General features: G+C 57.1%; 1 protein-coding gene across 1 annotated transcript; it reads left to right on the forward strand.

Moving 5' to 3' along the window:
- The first annotated feature begins 11116 nt into the window (after positions 1-11116).
- Positions 11117-14550, forward strand: ACTB (actin beta). Its single transcript, XM_019753643.2, has 6 exons — positions 11117-11268; positions 11956-12084; positions 12228-12467; positions 12905-13343; positions 13429-13610; positions 13789-14550. Exons 2-6 carry the CDS (start codon positions 11962-11964, stop codon positions 13930-13932), a joined length of 1128 nt encoding a protein of 375 aa, XP_019609202.1. The 5' UTR covers positions 11117-11268; positions 11956-11961; the 3' UTR covers positions 13933-14550.
- The last annotated feature ends 455 nt before the right edge of the window (positions 14551-15005 follow it).

A 15005-nucleotide genomic window follows, 5' to 3' on the forward strand; every position in this document is an offset into this window, starting at 1 on the left:
TAAGTGTGGTGCTGCTAAAGGTCTCCAGGCCTCTGCTTCTGACTAATAGAAGCCTGCCTCTCGCCCCCTGCCCCCAACCCCCTACCCCCAGGCCCTTGGGTGGGGGGTGGGGGTGGCGATGGGAGAATGGGGGGAGGTGGGAGTGCTTGCAGATGCTGAGCGAGAAGGCTGGCACCACACCCAGTGTGCCCTCGGGGAAAGGTGGCTGTCCTGATTAAGTCTAGATAATGTCTACAAGTGGCCCCAGGATGACAGGGAGAGGCTGGACTCCAGTCCCTGCCCTTTGCCCTTTGTCCTCTGCTCAGGGGACTCCTGGGAGTAGGCCAGAGCAGGGCCAGGAAGCTCAGCTATCAGCTGAAGCATGAACACTCTCCTCCCCCTCCCTGGGCCCTCCCCCCCAAGCCCACCATGGGTGGTGGTGCTACTGAGGCCACTGGCCCTCAGCTGTCTCCTGTGAACAAGAGCAGTAGGAACCACAGCAAATATTTCTCAGCCTAGGAGCAAAGTGCGCCACTTTTCTGACCCCTCAACACATCCTCGTTTTATCAACCCCCTGCAACCCCACACAGTTTTCACCCGCATGTTACAGTATAGAAAACTAGGTAAAGTGATTTGCCCAAAGTCAGAGATGGCAGACATGCTCCATCTCACCATTGTCCCTTAGCCGTGTGTGTGTGTGTGTGTGTGTGAGAGAGACCTTGGGCATGTTCCTCTCTCCTCTGAGCCTAATCTGTGATTTAGGGGAAACATCAAGACACCTGCCTCATGGGGCAACTGATTGGGAGTGAGCAAGACAGGGCCTGGCTCTGGAGGGCATCCGGCCATAAAGGGACAGTCGTTCCCAGCTGGGGGCTCACCACCTCCCCTCTCCCATGTGAGCACAGGCCTGCCCTGCATGAAAATAAGAGAGCTGCACACACCCCAGGCAGGTCCCCAACCTCGACTGTCAGCCTTGGTACCCACAACTTTAAAACTGTATAATGAAAGCTGCTCTGCCTACCTCCTGGTGGCCCCCCGGGAGGAAATCAAATTCTAGAGCATCAGGAAAGTGAAAGAGCAGTTGCAGACACTCCGGTTACTATTCTCACTACTATCATTATAATGATCTTCACACCTCTAGGATTTCTAATACAAACTTCTACTGGCCAGAGGCAGTGAGAAATCTGAAATCCCAGGCTGCAGTTTGTGTTGGAGGCTTCCCGGGCCCTTTCAGAATGTGGAGCCGTCTGCTGACACATCAGACGTGACCTTGCCCATCTCCTGCTCCTACACCCTCTATCGCACCCCATCACCCTTGCAGGACAAAGTCCCAGCTTCTGAGTTGACACCAGTCCTCTGACAACATGCCTGCCCCCGAGGCAGTCTGGATGCCAGCTAATCTTTAGACTTAGGAAGCACTTTCCCACCTCCTGGCTCCACTCCAGAGCTGCATTCTTGCTGCGTGGCCTTGAAGCTCACGTTCCTTCTCTGGGCCAGGCCTGAGGCTGAGGAGAAGAAGGGGCACCTGACCAGCTTTTGGGGAAGGAAGCAGAGGTCCTGCAGCTCTTACCTGGGAGGTCTGCTTCAGAATTCTAGTTCTCAACTTCCAACAAGTTCCTCGGTGGGTCTCATGGTACCCCCAGCGCTGGGCCCCAGAGGCTGGCCCAGTAAATTTGTGTCTGGGGGGTGGGTGCCCAGCCCCTAGAAGGGCCTGTTTCTTGAACTTTGGGCTCTAGAACCCAAGCTTAACCCAGGTATGGGAGTCTAGGCTCTATTCACGCCCACCTCAGTGTCCCCATCTGTACAATGGGACCTGAATTCAAGGCCCAGTATGTTCCTCCCAAGGTGTAAGGACTCACAGCCCCCTCTGACGTCCTTTCCCCCACGCGGTGTCCTGGGGCTAAGAGGGCTACCCCATCCCATCCCGCTCACCCAACTGGGCTCTTTCTCAGTTGGGGCCTCCATGTGCTCTACTGGGTGTTGGCCAGAACAAAAATGATGTTGAGCCCCTATCTCCCCACTGAGGTTCCCATAGACTCAATTCCCAAAGTGCCCAGTCATATCAGATGTTTGCAGTTCTCCCAACATACCCTTCTGTCAAAGCCTTCCCTAGATTGTCTCCTTGGTGGACTCCTGTTTAAACTTCAAGGCCCAGCTAAAAAGACCCCTCCTATGAAAAGCCTTGCCAGATCCTTAGGCTGGGTTGCCCCTCCTTCAGGTCAGCCCCTCACATATTCAGGATGTCAAACAGTTGTTTCCCCCTGGGAACCTCTGGAGAACAAGGCTAGAGTCTGACCTGTGAGTATTATCAGAGTATGGGTGAGTCAGCTGCAATCAAGAGACCTGACGACTTCCTGTGACACCCACCCTCCCCTACTCCCCCCTGTCAACATCCGCTGGAAGGTATGAGCCCTGAGCTGGCCTACCCCCTTCCTCCCTAAGTCTATTCCTCATCAGCTTTGGCAGTCCCAGGACACCATTCCTGCCAGAGCTATGCCCACACCCTCCTGGGACAGGATGCTCACACCCTCCAGAGACAACACATATCCATTCTTGCCACCTCTCTCCCTTCTGTAGAGAACCAGATCCATCCTTCCTCCCTTCTTTCCTTCCTTCCTTCCACAGATGGAAATTGAAAACTTTGCTAACTATACACCATGAGTTGGGGATCCCGCAATGATAAAAAAAATATATAGTCCCTAACCGGGTACTGTGGAGTATGGAGGGAGAGAATAAACCTGTAATCACACAGGTACATCTAATTATCAGCTGTGAAGAGCATGACAAAAAGTACAGGAGCCACAAGAACCCTGCCCTTGTCTGGGGATCAGGGAGGGCTTCCTGGAGGAGGTGATGTTTCCACTGAGCCCTGAAGGATAAGCAGAACTTGAAGCAAAAAGGGTGTATGTGGGGAGAAGGGTCTAGTACAGACAGAGAACAGCAAGTACAAATGCCTGAGATGGGCAGGAGTTTGGTGATAAGGACTAGAGGCTGGCAGGACTGGTCCACACTCCCGAACCAGCTGCCATCTCAGGAAAGGGCATGCATCATTAGTGTGTCACTATTTGAATTGCCACAAACTGAATACTTACATGTACCCAGCACCCGGATCAAGAGACATTTCCAGCTTCCAGAAGCCCCCCTCATGCCCTCCCTGTCCAGTCACTCCTCCCAGAGGGCACCCACTGTCCTGACTCCTGTCCTTAAGCCCTGTGAGCACTGAGTCACCCGGGACGCCTCTCTTCTGTCTGCTTCTTGTGGTCAGCATTATGTCCAGGAGACTCACGGCGCTGTGCGTGGCAGCAGCATATTCCGTTGTATCAATGCACCACAACGTCTCTGTCTGTGCCGCCGGCCACGTGCTTTCGGGGTGTTCTGAGTTTGGGGCTACGATGAATATAAGATGAACGGACGTGACCGTTCCTGTACCTGTCTCCTGGTGGACACATGGACCCATTTTTCTGAACTAAATCCCCAGGAGTATAATTGCTAGGTCGTACTTTGAGAAGGTTAGGAACAGTTTCTGCTCCCGCCACCACCTATGGCAGCAGCACGTCCCCTGCCTGACACACACATGGTATCAGCAGTCTTTTTCATTTTATCCACCGGTGGGTATGATGTGCTACCTTAGTGCAGTTACGTTTGCATGTTCCAGATGACCCATGATGATGAGCGTCTTTCTCTGTAAACAGGTTTGGAGGGGTGGCCGGTTAGCTCAGTTGGTTAGAGCGTGGTGCTGATAACACCAACGTTGCCGGTTCCATCCCCGCATGGGCCACTGTGAGCTGCGCCCTCCTTAAAAAAAAAAAAAAAGATTTGGAGATTTGGGGGGCTGCCTGTTTACAGCACCTGTTCGAGGCTTTTGCTTATTCCCCTCCCTGACCTTCTTACCCAAGTGTGACACCAGTCTTCTCTGGTGGAAACAGAATCCAGAGGGCCATGAAGGAGAAGGCGGCCATCACCAGCTCCCTGCTCCTCGCCACCCACCCCTCCTGTAGCCCGCCAGCATGTCTGGGGTGGAGCTGAGGTATCGTGACCTTCATGCCACAGACATGGTACACCCAGCCCAAGGTCACCAGCGCATGGCCACCCTGTGCTTGCTCTGCATAGGCTCAGTCTGAGCATTCTATTCATTCGCCTGCCCCCTCCCTATAGCTCTGCAATGTAGGTGAGCCACTGCCCAAGGCCACCAACCCACAACCAGCTCAACCTTGTCCTCAATAGGAGAGATGACAGAGCCGGACACTCACCTACTTCTGCAGCCCCACTGCTGCCTACTGTGCCGGGAGCCATGATGAACCAGCCTGGACCTGCCCTCTGGGCTCCCCCGGCCTGCAGAGAGGCAGCAGTCGGGCCTCAGGAGCAAGCAGTGGGTGGCAGGGAGGGCACCCCTACCCCCTTCATAGCCTGACCCTTTGAGGGACCTGAAGTCCCTCTGACTTGGGGAGGAATGAGGGAAGAGGCTGTGCAAGTCAGCAGGGCTAGGTTTAGCCGGGCCTGGAATACCAGGCCAAGCCATGCAGCTTTGGCGAGAGAAGCAGACCCGGCATGGCCTGCTGCGGAAGCGGTCTGAGCAGGTTACCTTTCAAGTCATCGTCCCTCTTGGCCAAGGAGAGCGGGTCCTGCACCCATCCTGGACAGGCCAGCCTGGCTCTCCCAGTGGCACACAAAATGCAAACCCTCAGCCCTCCAGGCCTGGCCACTGGCTTGTCACTGTGCTGTGTGATGCTGGGTGAGCCTCCACCCAGCTGTGGGCCTTGGTTTCCCCTTTGGTAAGGGGGCAAGTGGGGCCGGCTTCCAAGGTGTCTGTGACAAGCCCTGAAAAGCCCAGAAGGCCCACCCAGGTGGTGCCATCCACACGTGGTGTTACTGACCCCGATGGGCTCAGAGATGCTGAGTCACTTTCCAAGGACATCCAGTGCGTGAGTGACAGAACCGAATCCCACTTAACACGTAGCCTGAAAGTGCTTCTGAGAAAGAAAGACGGGGTAAGTCCGGGGAGGACCCTGCATTCCTTCCCGGGACACCCCCATCTGCTCTGGGGCGCTCTTTACTCTGGCTTCACTGAGAGGGCACAGTGTGACTGCCCGCACCCCCAGGCCCGGCATTGTGCACTGTGGGCTCGTTGCTGACCAAGCCCCTGCAGTCTCATCATTACGTGTTCTGGTACATGTGTCCTCAGGCACGTCTATGTGCCCCCTACACTGTCACCCCTAATGCTATGGGTCTCAGGTGACTTAATTAGACAGCCAAAATCATTCCTTAGTGACCCAGGAAATGAGGGGACAGGGAGCCCTGGCTGCTGCCCCCCAGCCCTGAGCAGTGGCCAATGTGCCAGGGAAAACCCCTCCCCACTTGGCCCATCAAACCCAAGCCCGCAAGTTGGGTGCCTTCTCTGGGCTTGCATAGGACCAATGTCACCAACTCAGGACTGTCCCCAGTGGACAATGCAGTCTGTGGAGGAGGGGGATCCCCTCGTATCCACAGCAGCTGACACAGGGCCAGGCATCACAGGGCCATGAGACGTCAGGAAGCACTGGTTCCTGGCGAGCCCAGTGGCAGCTGAGATTTCTGGCTGAGGAGGGCCTGGTTACACAGGAACGTGGCCGTGCCAGATAGGGTTTCCACTTGGATGGGCCCCAGGCCCCACGGCCAGAAGAGTGTCCCACATGGAGCCCCGTGTGTGCCCCACAGCCAGGCAGGGTGGCTGGGGAGCATGGGTCTGCCATTGCCCACTAGCCACTCTGAGCCTCAGTTTGCCCATCAGGAACATGGCTGGAGGCCTCAGGGGGCCCCTTCAAGGCACGCTATGGGCCTTGGCCCCTTGCCAGGCCCTGGGCTCCTAGGTTCCAGTCCATTCCAGTAACAGTGTGCTATTAACTGCAAGGCCAAATCTCTCACTCTCACTGGTCTCAGTTTGCTTGTTTTAGAAATGGGGAGATTCCAGCTCAGCGGGCAGGGGTGCAGTGAGCTTTCTGTGTGGTGACATAGGCCGGGCTCTGGTTATAGCAGGCTCTCAGGGACTCTGACTTCCTTTGTCCTCTCATGGATTGGGGAGGCCATGCTGTGCCCTGTGGTGGGTGAGGCAGTGGCCTCCCTGAGTCAGCCGCGCCCCGCCCACCTGCACTTTCCCAATACCTCCCTTCCCCCTTCCCATTCCCCTTTCACTTCCTTGGCTCCTCCGGACCTCCATGCCCCCAACTCTTGTGGTTCTGAACCCCTGGGCCCAGCAGGGATGAGGCCACTCAGTTAGGAGGCTGCTGAGCTCCTCACACTGACCACATCCCTGGGTGCCCACTCGGGGCCTGGGACTTCAGACCCCATGTCACTGACTGTCATGGTCCGCTGGGTCCCAGTCGCCCCTCTGCCCTTTATCACAGCCCAGGGACAGATGCCTGAGATGCAGGGTCTGTATGGCAGGGCCTCCTATCTATGAGATTCCTGCTGGCATGTCTGCTGACACCTGGGGTGTCAGGGCCACAAGCCTCCAAAACCCCACTTGGCCTGAATCTGAAATTGCTGCTGACCTCACCTGACTTCATCCAACCTGTCGCCCTGCTTCTCAGGCTCCTGTGTGGAAAGCCAGAGGAGCCTGGCGTCTGAGGGCTACCTTGACCTCCAAGTGACTTGGGCAGGTCCCCACCTGCTCTAGGCCAGTTGCTGTGGGCCCAGGTGACAAATGGGCTTCAAGGACCTCCTGGAACCACAATTTTGGGGAGACCTGTGAGGCCAGGATGCCTCAGCCTCCCCACACCCCCGAGACTGCTGGGAGGATCTTTAGGCCCCAGGGATATTCTCCTGCCCAGCACAGGAGTCCGTCTGAGGCACCTCAGTTTGCTCACATGGAGAATGGGGACAACTAGCCCCCCAGGAGGAGGGCTGGGGAGAAGCAAGGGCTAAGCTGGTGTGTGTGTGGGGGAAGCCCAAGACACCTTGTTTTCTATTCTGAAAAAATCAAATAAGCAAGGCTGGGAACTCCCCAGGAGGATTGGGCATTTCTCTGACTGCCCTGGGGGACTGGAAGAGAGAGGGTAGTTCTTAAAGATTTTTTAAAACTCTCCCAAGAAGTGTCGGCAGTTCCCAGTTTCTCCAGGGCAGGGATCCCCCTTTCACAGATGACTCCATCAGGGAGCAGGGAAGGCCCAGGGCAGGATGGGCCTGAGGGCCCTGGGAGGGGCTCTGGCTAAAGGCCAGGCCTGGGTGGGGACCATGGCCCTGGCTGCTGCCCAGAAGAGCATACAGGGCCCAGCCCCTCCCTCCTGCCTCTGAGCCTCACTTCAGGGGCTGGTCACCTGGTGGGGGGACCTTCCCTGACTGCCCTTTAAGGAGCTCCCTCCTTCCTAAGGAAACCTGCTGCTTTCCTTCATAGGCCATTGAACTTTGTTCTCTGCTCTCTTGTTTGAGGTGTGTCTCAGGGATCACACCTGCTTTCTTCAGGGTGTTACTCAAAACTGTTCGGTGCTGTTGTGCTCTGGAAGCATGTCTGGCTGGTCGGTGCTGGTGCGTAGGCTGCAGGAGCAATGTGATCCAGGAGGTTTGGCTCTTGGCTGTGCCCTTGCTGTGTGATCCTGGCTGGGTTGCCTCTCCTCTCTGAGCAGGAAAGCTACAGCTGTTATGGTAAAGGATGGAGGAAGTCATGGCAGGCTTCCTGGAGAGGGCAGCCTGAGAGCTAGCCTTGAAAGCTGAGGTCAAGTTAGGCAGCAGGCAGAGGAATGGCAAGCCCAGTACCTCCAAGAACCTCAGGAATCCTGAGGTCCAAAATCTCCTCTTGAGACCATCCTGGGAGCAGAGGAGGAAGCAAGGGAAAGAAGTCGCAGAAAAGAACAGGCTTGGCGCTTCAGGACCCATTTCATGACTGACTAAGGGCTGGTGGCTGTTCTCTCTGGGCCTCAGGAGATAAGAGCTGGGGTGGGAGGAATTTAGACTTTGGAGCAGCAGCCTTTGGACCCAGTCCCTGGGGGCACTTCAGGGGACACTTTACCCAGGGAGGGGCAGTGTGAGGCCTGGTGGGGGGTGGGGGACTGGGCCTAGAGTCCTTCACACCGGACTCGGCCTGGGCATGTCACCAGCCCTGTCTCACTTTCCTCATCTGTAAAAAGAGTGTGTTTGCTGGAAATGTTTCATCCCCTCATTCGGTTACCCTTCACTGAGCACCTACTGTGTATGGGGGGGTCTTTCTTCCTCCTCTCAGCCCCATCTCAGTTTCTTCCTCTGAAAACTGGAGCTGGGGGTCCCCACCTGGTGGGGCGGCAAAGGGGCTCCAACACTCAGGCAAGGGGGCTGTTTTCTGGAGGAGGGTGAGGGAGTGGGCCTTTGGAATGGACTGTAAATGTCCCCCTGGCCTGCAGGGTGGGGAAACCACAAAGAGAAAAAATCACCAGAAAGGCAGGTGAAGTCCCCATTGGCTGAGCGAGTGTGGGCTGTGTGCCTGCCCCAGTGACAGCTCTGAAACTCCCTGCAAGGGCAAAGTTCCCAAGCGAAGAACCTGTTCACTTCCTCTCCCGCTGGTCTCCTCCCCCTTCCTCTGGCCTACTCCACTTCCTCTTTTCCTCCTCCTGCTTGCTTTTTCTCTGCAGCTCCTCCCCTCCTCCAAGACTTGTGGCCCAGTGCCCACCGCCAAGTACCCTCCATCTGCCTAGGGTCTTTTGTAAGGGCTGAGGAAGGACACCCAGGCACTCACTCATTCAACAAAGCAGGGCCCTGGGGTGGGTATACTGGATGTGATGGCGACTCTGGAAGGGTTTGCTGAGGATGGACCCCAAGCTCTATTTTTCAGAGGAAGGAACTGAGGTGGGGCTGAGAAGGGGAAGAGACTGCACACACAGTAGGTGCTCAGTGAGGGGTAACTGAAAGGGGATGAAACATTCCAGCAGAGTCTGGTGGGGTAGGCTGAGTTCTAGATGCTGGCCCAGTGCAGTTGCTTTCAGTGGGTGGGAGGGTGCATGTTGCAGATGCTAAAGGGCTCCCACTGAGGAGGGACCTTCTAGGCTGGGCCTTGAAGGATGCATAGGAGAGCACCCGGAAATGGCTGCTACAGACGGCCAGGATTGTTCCAGTCTCAGGTCAGGTGGGGCTGGTGCTCCAGCCCCTTGGCCAGCCCCTGGTTGAGAAGAGGTGAGGTGGCAGCACAAGTCCTGCTTGGGGACCAGGCCTGCTCTCCACCTCATGTAGCTTCCTGGAGCCACCCCAGAGTCTCCCCTCCCATGCCCTGCAGCCCTGGTCCCAGCCTACCCAGCACCCCTCCAGGCTCAGCGAACAGCCAGAAGTAGCCTCATCAACAGGCAGCAGAAAGGGTCACCCCCTAGTCCCTGAATCACAGGGTTGGCAGGTCCCAAGGTGGCTGGCCAGATGCCTGTGACTGAGAGACACAGGCCAGGGACAGAGCAGTCTAGTCCTTGGGAAGCCGGGAGTGGACGGGCTGGGAACGTCCACCCAGGGCTGGGGTGGTGACAGGGCAGCTGCAGGGAGTTTCTTGGCAGTTATCTGGGAATGCTAGCATGTGGCTCTGAGCCTGTGGGCTCTGCTGTGTACTAGGTGATGGTCACCCTTCCCACCTGGTTGTGGCCTCCATAACCTTCAGAGACCTGCCACCAGTCTCCTAGGCAGTGGGCTGGACCAAGCCACCTCTTCCCTGGACACACATTCCACTTCCATATATGGACTAATTGGTTACTGGTTTCAACACACTCTCAGTGAGCACCTATTATGTGCTGCAAAGCCCTGGGCAGGCCTGGCTGGAGACAGACCAGTGGGGACAGGTCAGTGCCCCCACCTAAACCACCTTTCCCATTCTCATTCATGTGACAATGCAGCTTCTTGTCACCACCTCTGAGAAGGTGCATGCTCCTCTAGGCGGAGCCACATAGATGTCCCTCTGGGGTCCCACGGCCCCTGGGCTTCTGTCTGCCATGCCCTGAGCACTGTTGGCCACCATCTGGATACAGGCTCTGCCTGCCTAACTGGCAGCTCTCAAAGCAGGGAACCACCCAGAACAGGACACCCAAGTCTTGCCTAGTTATCTGGAATGTCTCAGGGTAGTAAAGAGTGACAAGGAGAGGGTCTCCTCTGAAGGCAGCTGGCCTGCAGCCACTGTCCCTTCTGCCACGCCCCCCCCAACCCTAACTCATCTCCGGCTCATTGAGTGTCTTTCCCCAGGCTTCGGGGACCTCCAGAGGGTCCAGGAGGGCAGTTCAGCTGTGGCTACACATGACAGAGGATGGCTGGTGGGCTCTAGAGCTGTGCTGAGCAGTCCTGCCTGCCTGACAGTGCCCACCAGTGTGTGGTAGCTGCCCTGGACACCGGCCTAACCTCCCAGGCCTGGCCTTGTCTGGGTGTGACCAGGCAGCCCTGAGAGGTAGCCTGGCTCCTTGGGAACAAGTGTCTGTGCCCTAGAGAACCCACCTCTTCCCAGGCCTGCAGCAGGGAAGCCTTGGAGGCCTTTTCACAGGCAACTAACTTCCAGCCACTGGCTCCTGGGGGCCTGCCCTGTCCCTGGGGACTGTGGCCCTGAGGCCCTTGTTAAGTAGCTACAAGCCCCTTGACTCCCCCACGCCATATCATATTTCACAGCTCCAGGTCTCCGAGTAGAAACGATCCCCATTTAGCAAGGTGAGCACCCCGGGCCAGAGGTACCCTAACCCAGGCTTTCTGGATAGTTGAGCCAATGTTGGGAAGAGTGGATGGTGACTCCCTAACCACCCCTCCCCCACAACTGCTCCTTAAGCATGCGTCCACAGCAACCAGGGACCCTCGCATCTATGTTGACTCTTGTGCCCACGGGGGAGCGGGGAGCTCACGGCACATGTGACATCCACACCCGGAGGGTCCCGAGGTGGGGGACACGGAGAGACCGGCAGGCCGAGTCCAGGCCTGTCTACGCGTGGCCGGACTGAGCACTGCCCAGCGGGGCGGTGGCCCACGGCTTGCACCTTTCATCCGCGGGCCCAGCTCCTAAGAGCGGCCAACGCCAAAACTCTCTCCCTCCTCCTCTTCCTCAATCTCGCTCTCGCTCCCAGTCCATCTCTTTTTTTTTTTTTTTTTTTTTGTAAAAGGAGGGGAGAGGGGGTGAAAAAATGCTGCACTGTGCGGCGAGGCCGGTGAGTGAGCGGCGCGGGGCCAATCAGCGCTCGCCGTTCCGAAAGTTGCCTTTTATGGCTCGAGCGGCCGCGGCGCCGCCCTATAAAACCCGGCGGCGCGACGCGCAGCCACTGCCGAGTCCGCGTCCACCCGCCAACACAGGCCTCTCGCCTTCGCCGCTCCGCCGCCGCTGCCAGTCTACACAACCTCCAGGTAAGGCCCCAAGCCGGCAGGGCGAACTGACTGGCGCCGGGCCCCGGCCTCCCCCGGGCAGACAGCGCCTCTCGCCTCGGCCCCGAGGACAGCACTTGAGCTTGGGGAGTGGGGCTCGTGAGCTCCCAGGTCGGGGCCGGGCTGCGCCCGCGGCGTGCTCCCAGGGTGCTACCGTCGGGGGCGCGGGCCTTTGCCGGAACGGACAGCTAGCTCCGTTGGGCCACCGGCTGGTAGGGTGGGTGGGTGGGCGCGGCGGGGCCGCTGGCCGGGTGGGGGCTGGGGACACCACTGATCATGCGCGTGCGCTTTAGGGCTGGCCGCCGCGGTCGGCCGGAAGGGGTGGGTCGCCGCGGCGCCAAGGCGCATGCGTACATTTCTTTGCCGCGCCGTCGGCTCCCGCGGGTGTGGCCTCCGCGCGCCTGGTCGGCCGGCGCTTTTTGAACGGGGTAGGGGCGGGGCCGGCGGCCGGGGAGGGGCTGGAGGCCTGGCTTCGTGCCGCGCGCCGCGGGGCCGCCTCTAACCAGCGTTTGCCTTTTATGGTAATAACGCGGCCGGCCCGGCTTCCTTTGTCCCCAATCTCGGCGCGCGCCGGCGCCCTCTGGCGGCTCGAAGGCGCGTTTTGCCGGAAGTGGGCAGGGCGGGGGCCGCCCCACCCGACGCAGGCTCATGGGCCCGCTTTCTCCGCAGCTCGCCATGGATGACGATATCGCTGCGCTCGTGGTCGACAACGGCTCCGGCATGTGCAAGGCCGGCTTCGCGGGCGACGATGCCCCCCGGGCTGTCTTCCCCTCCATCGTGGGGCGCCCCCGGCACCAGGTAGGACGCCAGCCTCGGGTCTCACTTGGTAGGTGGGGTCTCCGAGCGGGCGGAAGATGAAGTCGGCTCCTCGCAGGGGAGGCCTTTGGCTTTCTGGGTTGGGTCGTGCCCATGCTGAGGGCGCCTTGCTCCTCCCTCCGCAGGGTGTGATGGTGGGCATGGGCCAGAAGGACTCCTACGTGGGCGATGAGGCCCAGAGTAAGAGAGGCATCCTGACCCTGAAGTATCCTATCGAGCACGGTATCGTCACCAACTGGGACGATATGGAGAAGATCTGGCATCACACCTTCTACAATGAGCTGCGTGTGGCTCCTGAGGAGCACCCTGTGCTGTTGACTGAGGCCCCCCTGAACCCCAAGGCCAACCGTGAGAAGATGACCCAGGTCAGTGCCCTACTGGCCTTCCTTGGGAAGCCACCTCATCTTTTCTGGCCCTTCTGTGCCACGCCTTTTCTCACTTGTTCTTTCTTCTGCCATTCTCCTAGGATTTTCTTCTCTGACCTGAGTCTCCTTTGGAACTCTGCAGGTTCTATTTGCTTTTTTCCAGATGGAATCTTTTTCGTGTTTGGTTTTCTGACTAGGTGTTTAAAGTGTAAAGTGCTGTGGGTGTAGGTACTAACACTGGCTCATGTGGCAAACCCAATGAGGATGGTGTGAAGTGGCCTGGGAGTGTGTATTCAGTAGGTGCACAGTAGATCTGAAAATCCCCATCTTGGGGTCCCCAGCACACTTAGCAGTGTTCCTTGCACTCTGCATGTTCCTAGTTTGGCCTGACTGTCTGATGGCTTCCTGAGTGTGAAGTGGCCCATCTTTCTCTACAGATCATGTTCGAGACCTTCAACACTCCAGCCATGTACGTGGCCATCCAGGCTGTGCTGTCCCTGTATGCCTCTGGCCGCACCACTGGCATTGTGATGGACTCCGGTGATGGGGTCACCCACACTGTGCCCATCTACGAGGGGTACGCCCTCCCCCACGCCATCCTGCGTCTGGACCTGGCTGGCCGGGACCTGACGGACTACCTCATGAAGATCCTCACAGAGCGTGGCTACAGCTTCACCACCACAGCTGAACGGGAAATTGTGCGTGACATCAAGGAGAAGCTGTGCTATGTCGCCCTGGACTTCGAGCAGGAGATGGCCACCGCAGCCTCCAGCTCTTCTCTGGAGAAGAGCTACGAGTTGCCTGACGGCCAGGTCATCACCATTGGCAATGAGCGGTTCCGCTGCCCCGAGGCGCTTTTCCAGCCTTCCTTCCTGGGTGAGTAAGGCTTTGACCTTGCCACCACACAATGGTCACCCTTGTGGCCACACTGGAAGCTAAGTCTGGCCTCTGTTCCCCTCAGGCATGGAATCCTGTGGCATCCATGAAACTACCTTCAACTCCATCATGAAGTGTGATGTCGACATCCGCAAGGACCTCTATGCCAACACAGTGCTGTCTGGTGGGACCACCATGTACCCAGGTATCGCCGACAGGATGCAGAAGGAGATCACCGCCCTGGCTCCCAGCACGATGAAGATTAAGGTGAGTGTCCGCCCAGCCTGTGCTGGCCTGGTCACATGGACCGGTACAGAGCCCCCATTCTGACCTTACTGTAGGATGTATTCACCTGTGGTTGTCGAGGCAACCTTCCTGGGGTAACGCACAGCCCTTGGGACGGTTCCATCAGGGTCCTTATGCTAACTGTCCTGTTCTCTCCCAGATCATTGCGCCCCCTGAGCGCAAGTACTCGGTGTGGATCGGTGGCTCTATCCTGGCCTCGCTGTCCACCTTCCAGCAGATGTGGATCAGCAAGCAGGAGTACGACGAGTCCGGCCCCTCCATCGTCCACCGCAAATGCTTCTAGGCGGACTGTTACTTAGTTGGTTACACCCTTTCTTGACAACCTAACTTGCGCAGAAAACGAGATGAGATTGGCATGGCTTTATTTGTTTTTTTTTGTTTTGTTTTTTTGAATTTTTTTTTTTTTTTTTTTTTTTTTTTTTTTTTGGCGCTTGACTCAGGATTTAAAAACTGGAACGGTGAAGGTGACAGCAGTCGGTTGGAGCGAGCATCCCCAAAGTTCTGCAATGTGGCTGAGAACTTTGATTGTACATTGTTCTTTTTTTTAATAGTCATTCCAAATACCATGAGATGCATTGTTACAGGAAGTCCCTTGCCTGCCCAAAAGCCGCCCCACTTCTCCCTAAGAAGGGCCAGTCCTTGCCCGAGTCCACACAGGAGGGTGATAGCATTGCTTTTGTGTAAATTATGTAATCCAAATTTTTTTAATCTTCGCCTTAATACTTGTTTTTTTGTTTTGTTTTATTTGAATGGTCAGGCATCATGGCCTCCCTTTTTGTCCCCCAACTTGATGTATGAAGGCTTTTGGTCTCCCTGGGAGTGGGTTGAGGTGTGGAAGCAGCCAGGGCTTACCTGTACACTGACTTGAGACCAGTTCAATAAAGTGCACACCATAAAGAAACGTGGCTTCATGGCGTGGATGGGTTTTGGGCAACAGTGTAGCTGGGAGAAGGGTGGGGCTGTGGGTGCCCTGCCATCCCTATCAGTAAGTGGGGGTTGAAGTGTTCTTAACCCTGACAAAGAACAGTGAGGACTCATGGGAGGAGTTTAAGGATCCTGGCCTCAAGACCTTACTTTAAATGAATTACCTGACTTGGCCCTTGCACTTGTCCTCCAAGTATCCATTTTTTTTTCTTGGTGGGTTGTGAGGTACAGATGTTTTAAGAGGGAGGAGGCTGGGCTGTTAGAGGAGTCAGGTGTTCCAGGTACCACCTCATGGGATTGAGTGAGCACCTTTGTACCACCTGTCAGTGGGGGCTCTGCTCCCTCATAGGGTCTGAGCTTGGTGCCTCGGGTTGGGAGTTGCCTGAAGCTACACAGTCCCTGGACTTGGGGCTCAGGTTGAGGACAGTGTCA

Source organism: Rhinolophus sinicus, linkage group LG10, assembly GCF_036562045.2.
Source record: "Rhinolophus sinicus isolate RSC01 linkage group LG10, ASM3656204v1, whole genome shotgun sequence".
NCBI classification, from domain to species: domain Eukaryota; kingdom Metazoa; phylum Chordata; class Mammalia; order Chiroptera; family Rhinolophidae; genus Rhinolophus; species Rhinolophus sinicus.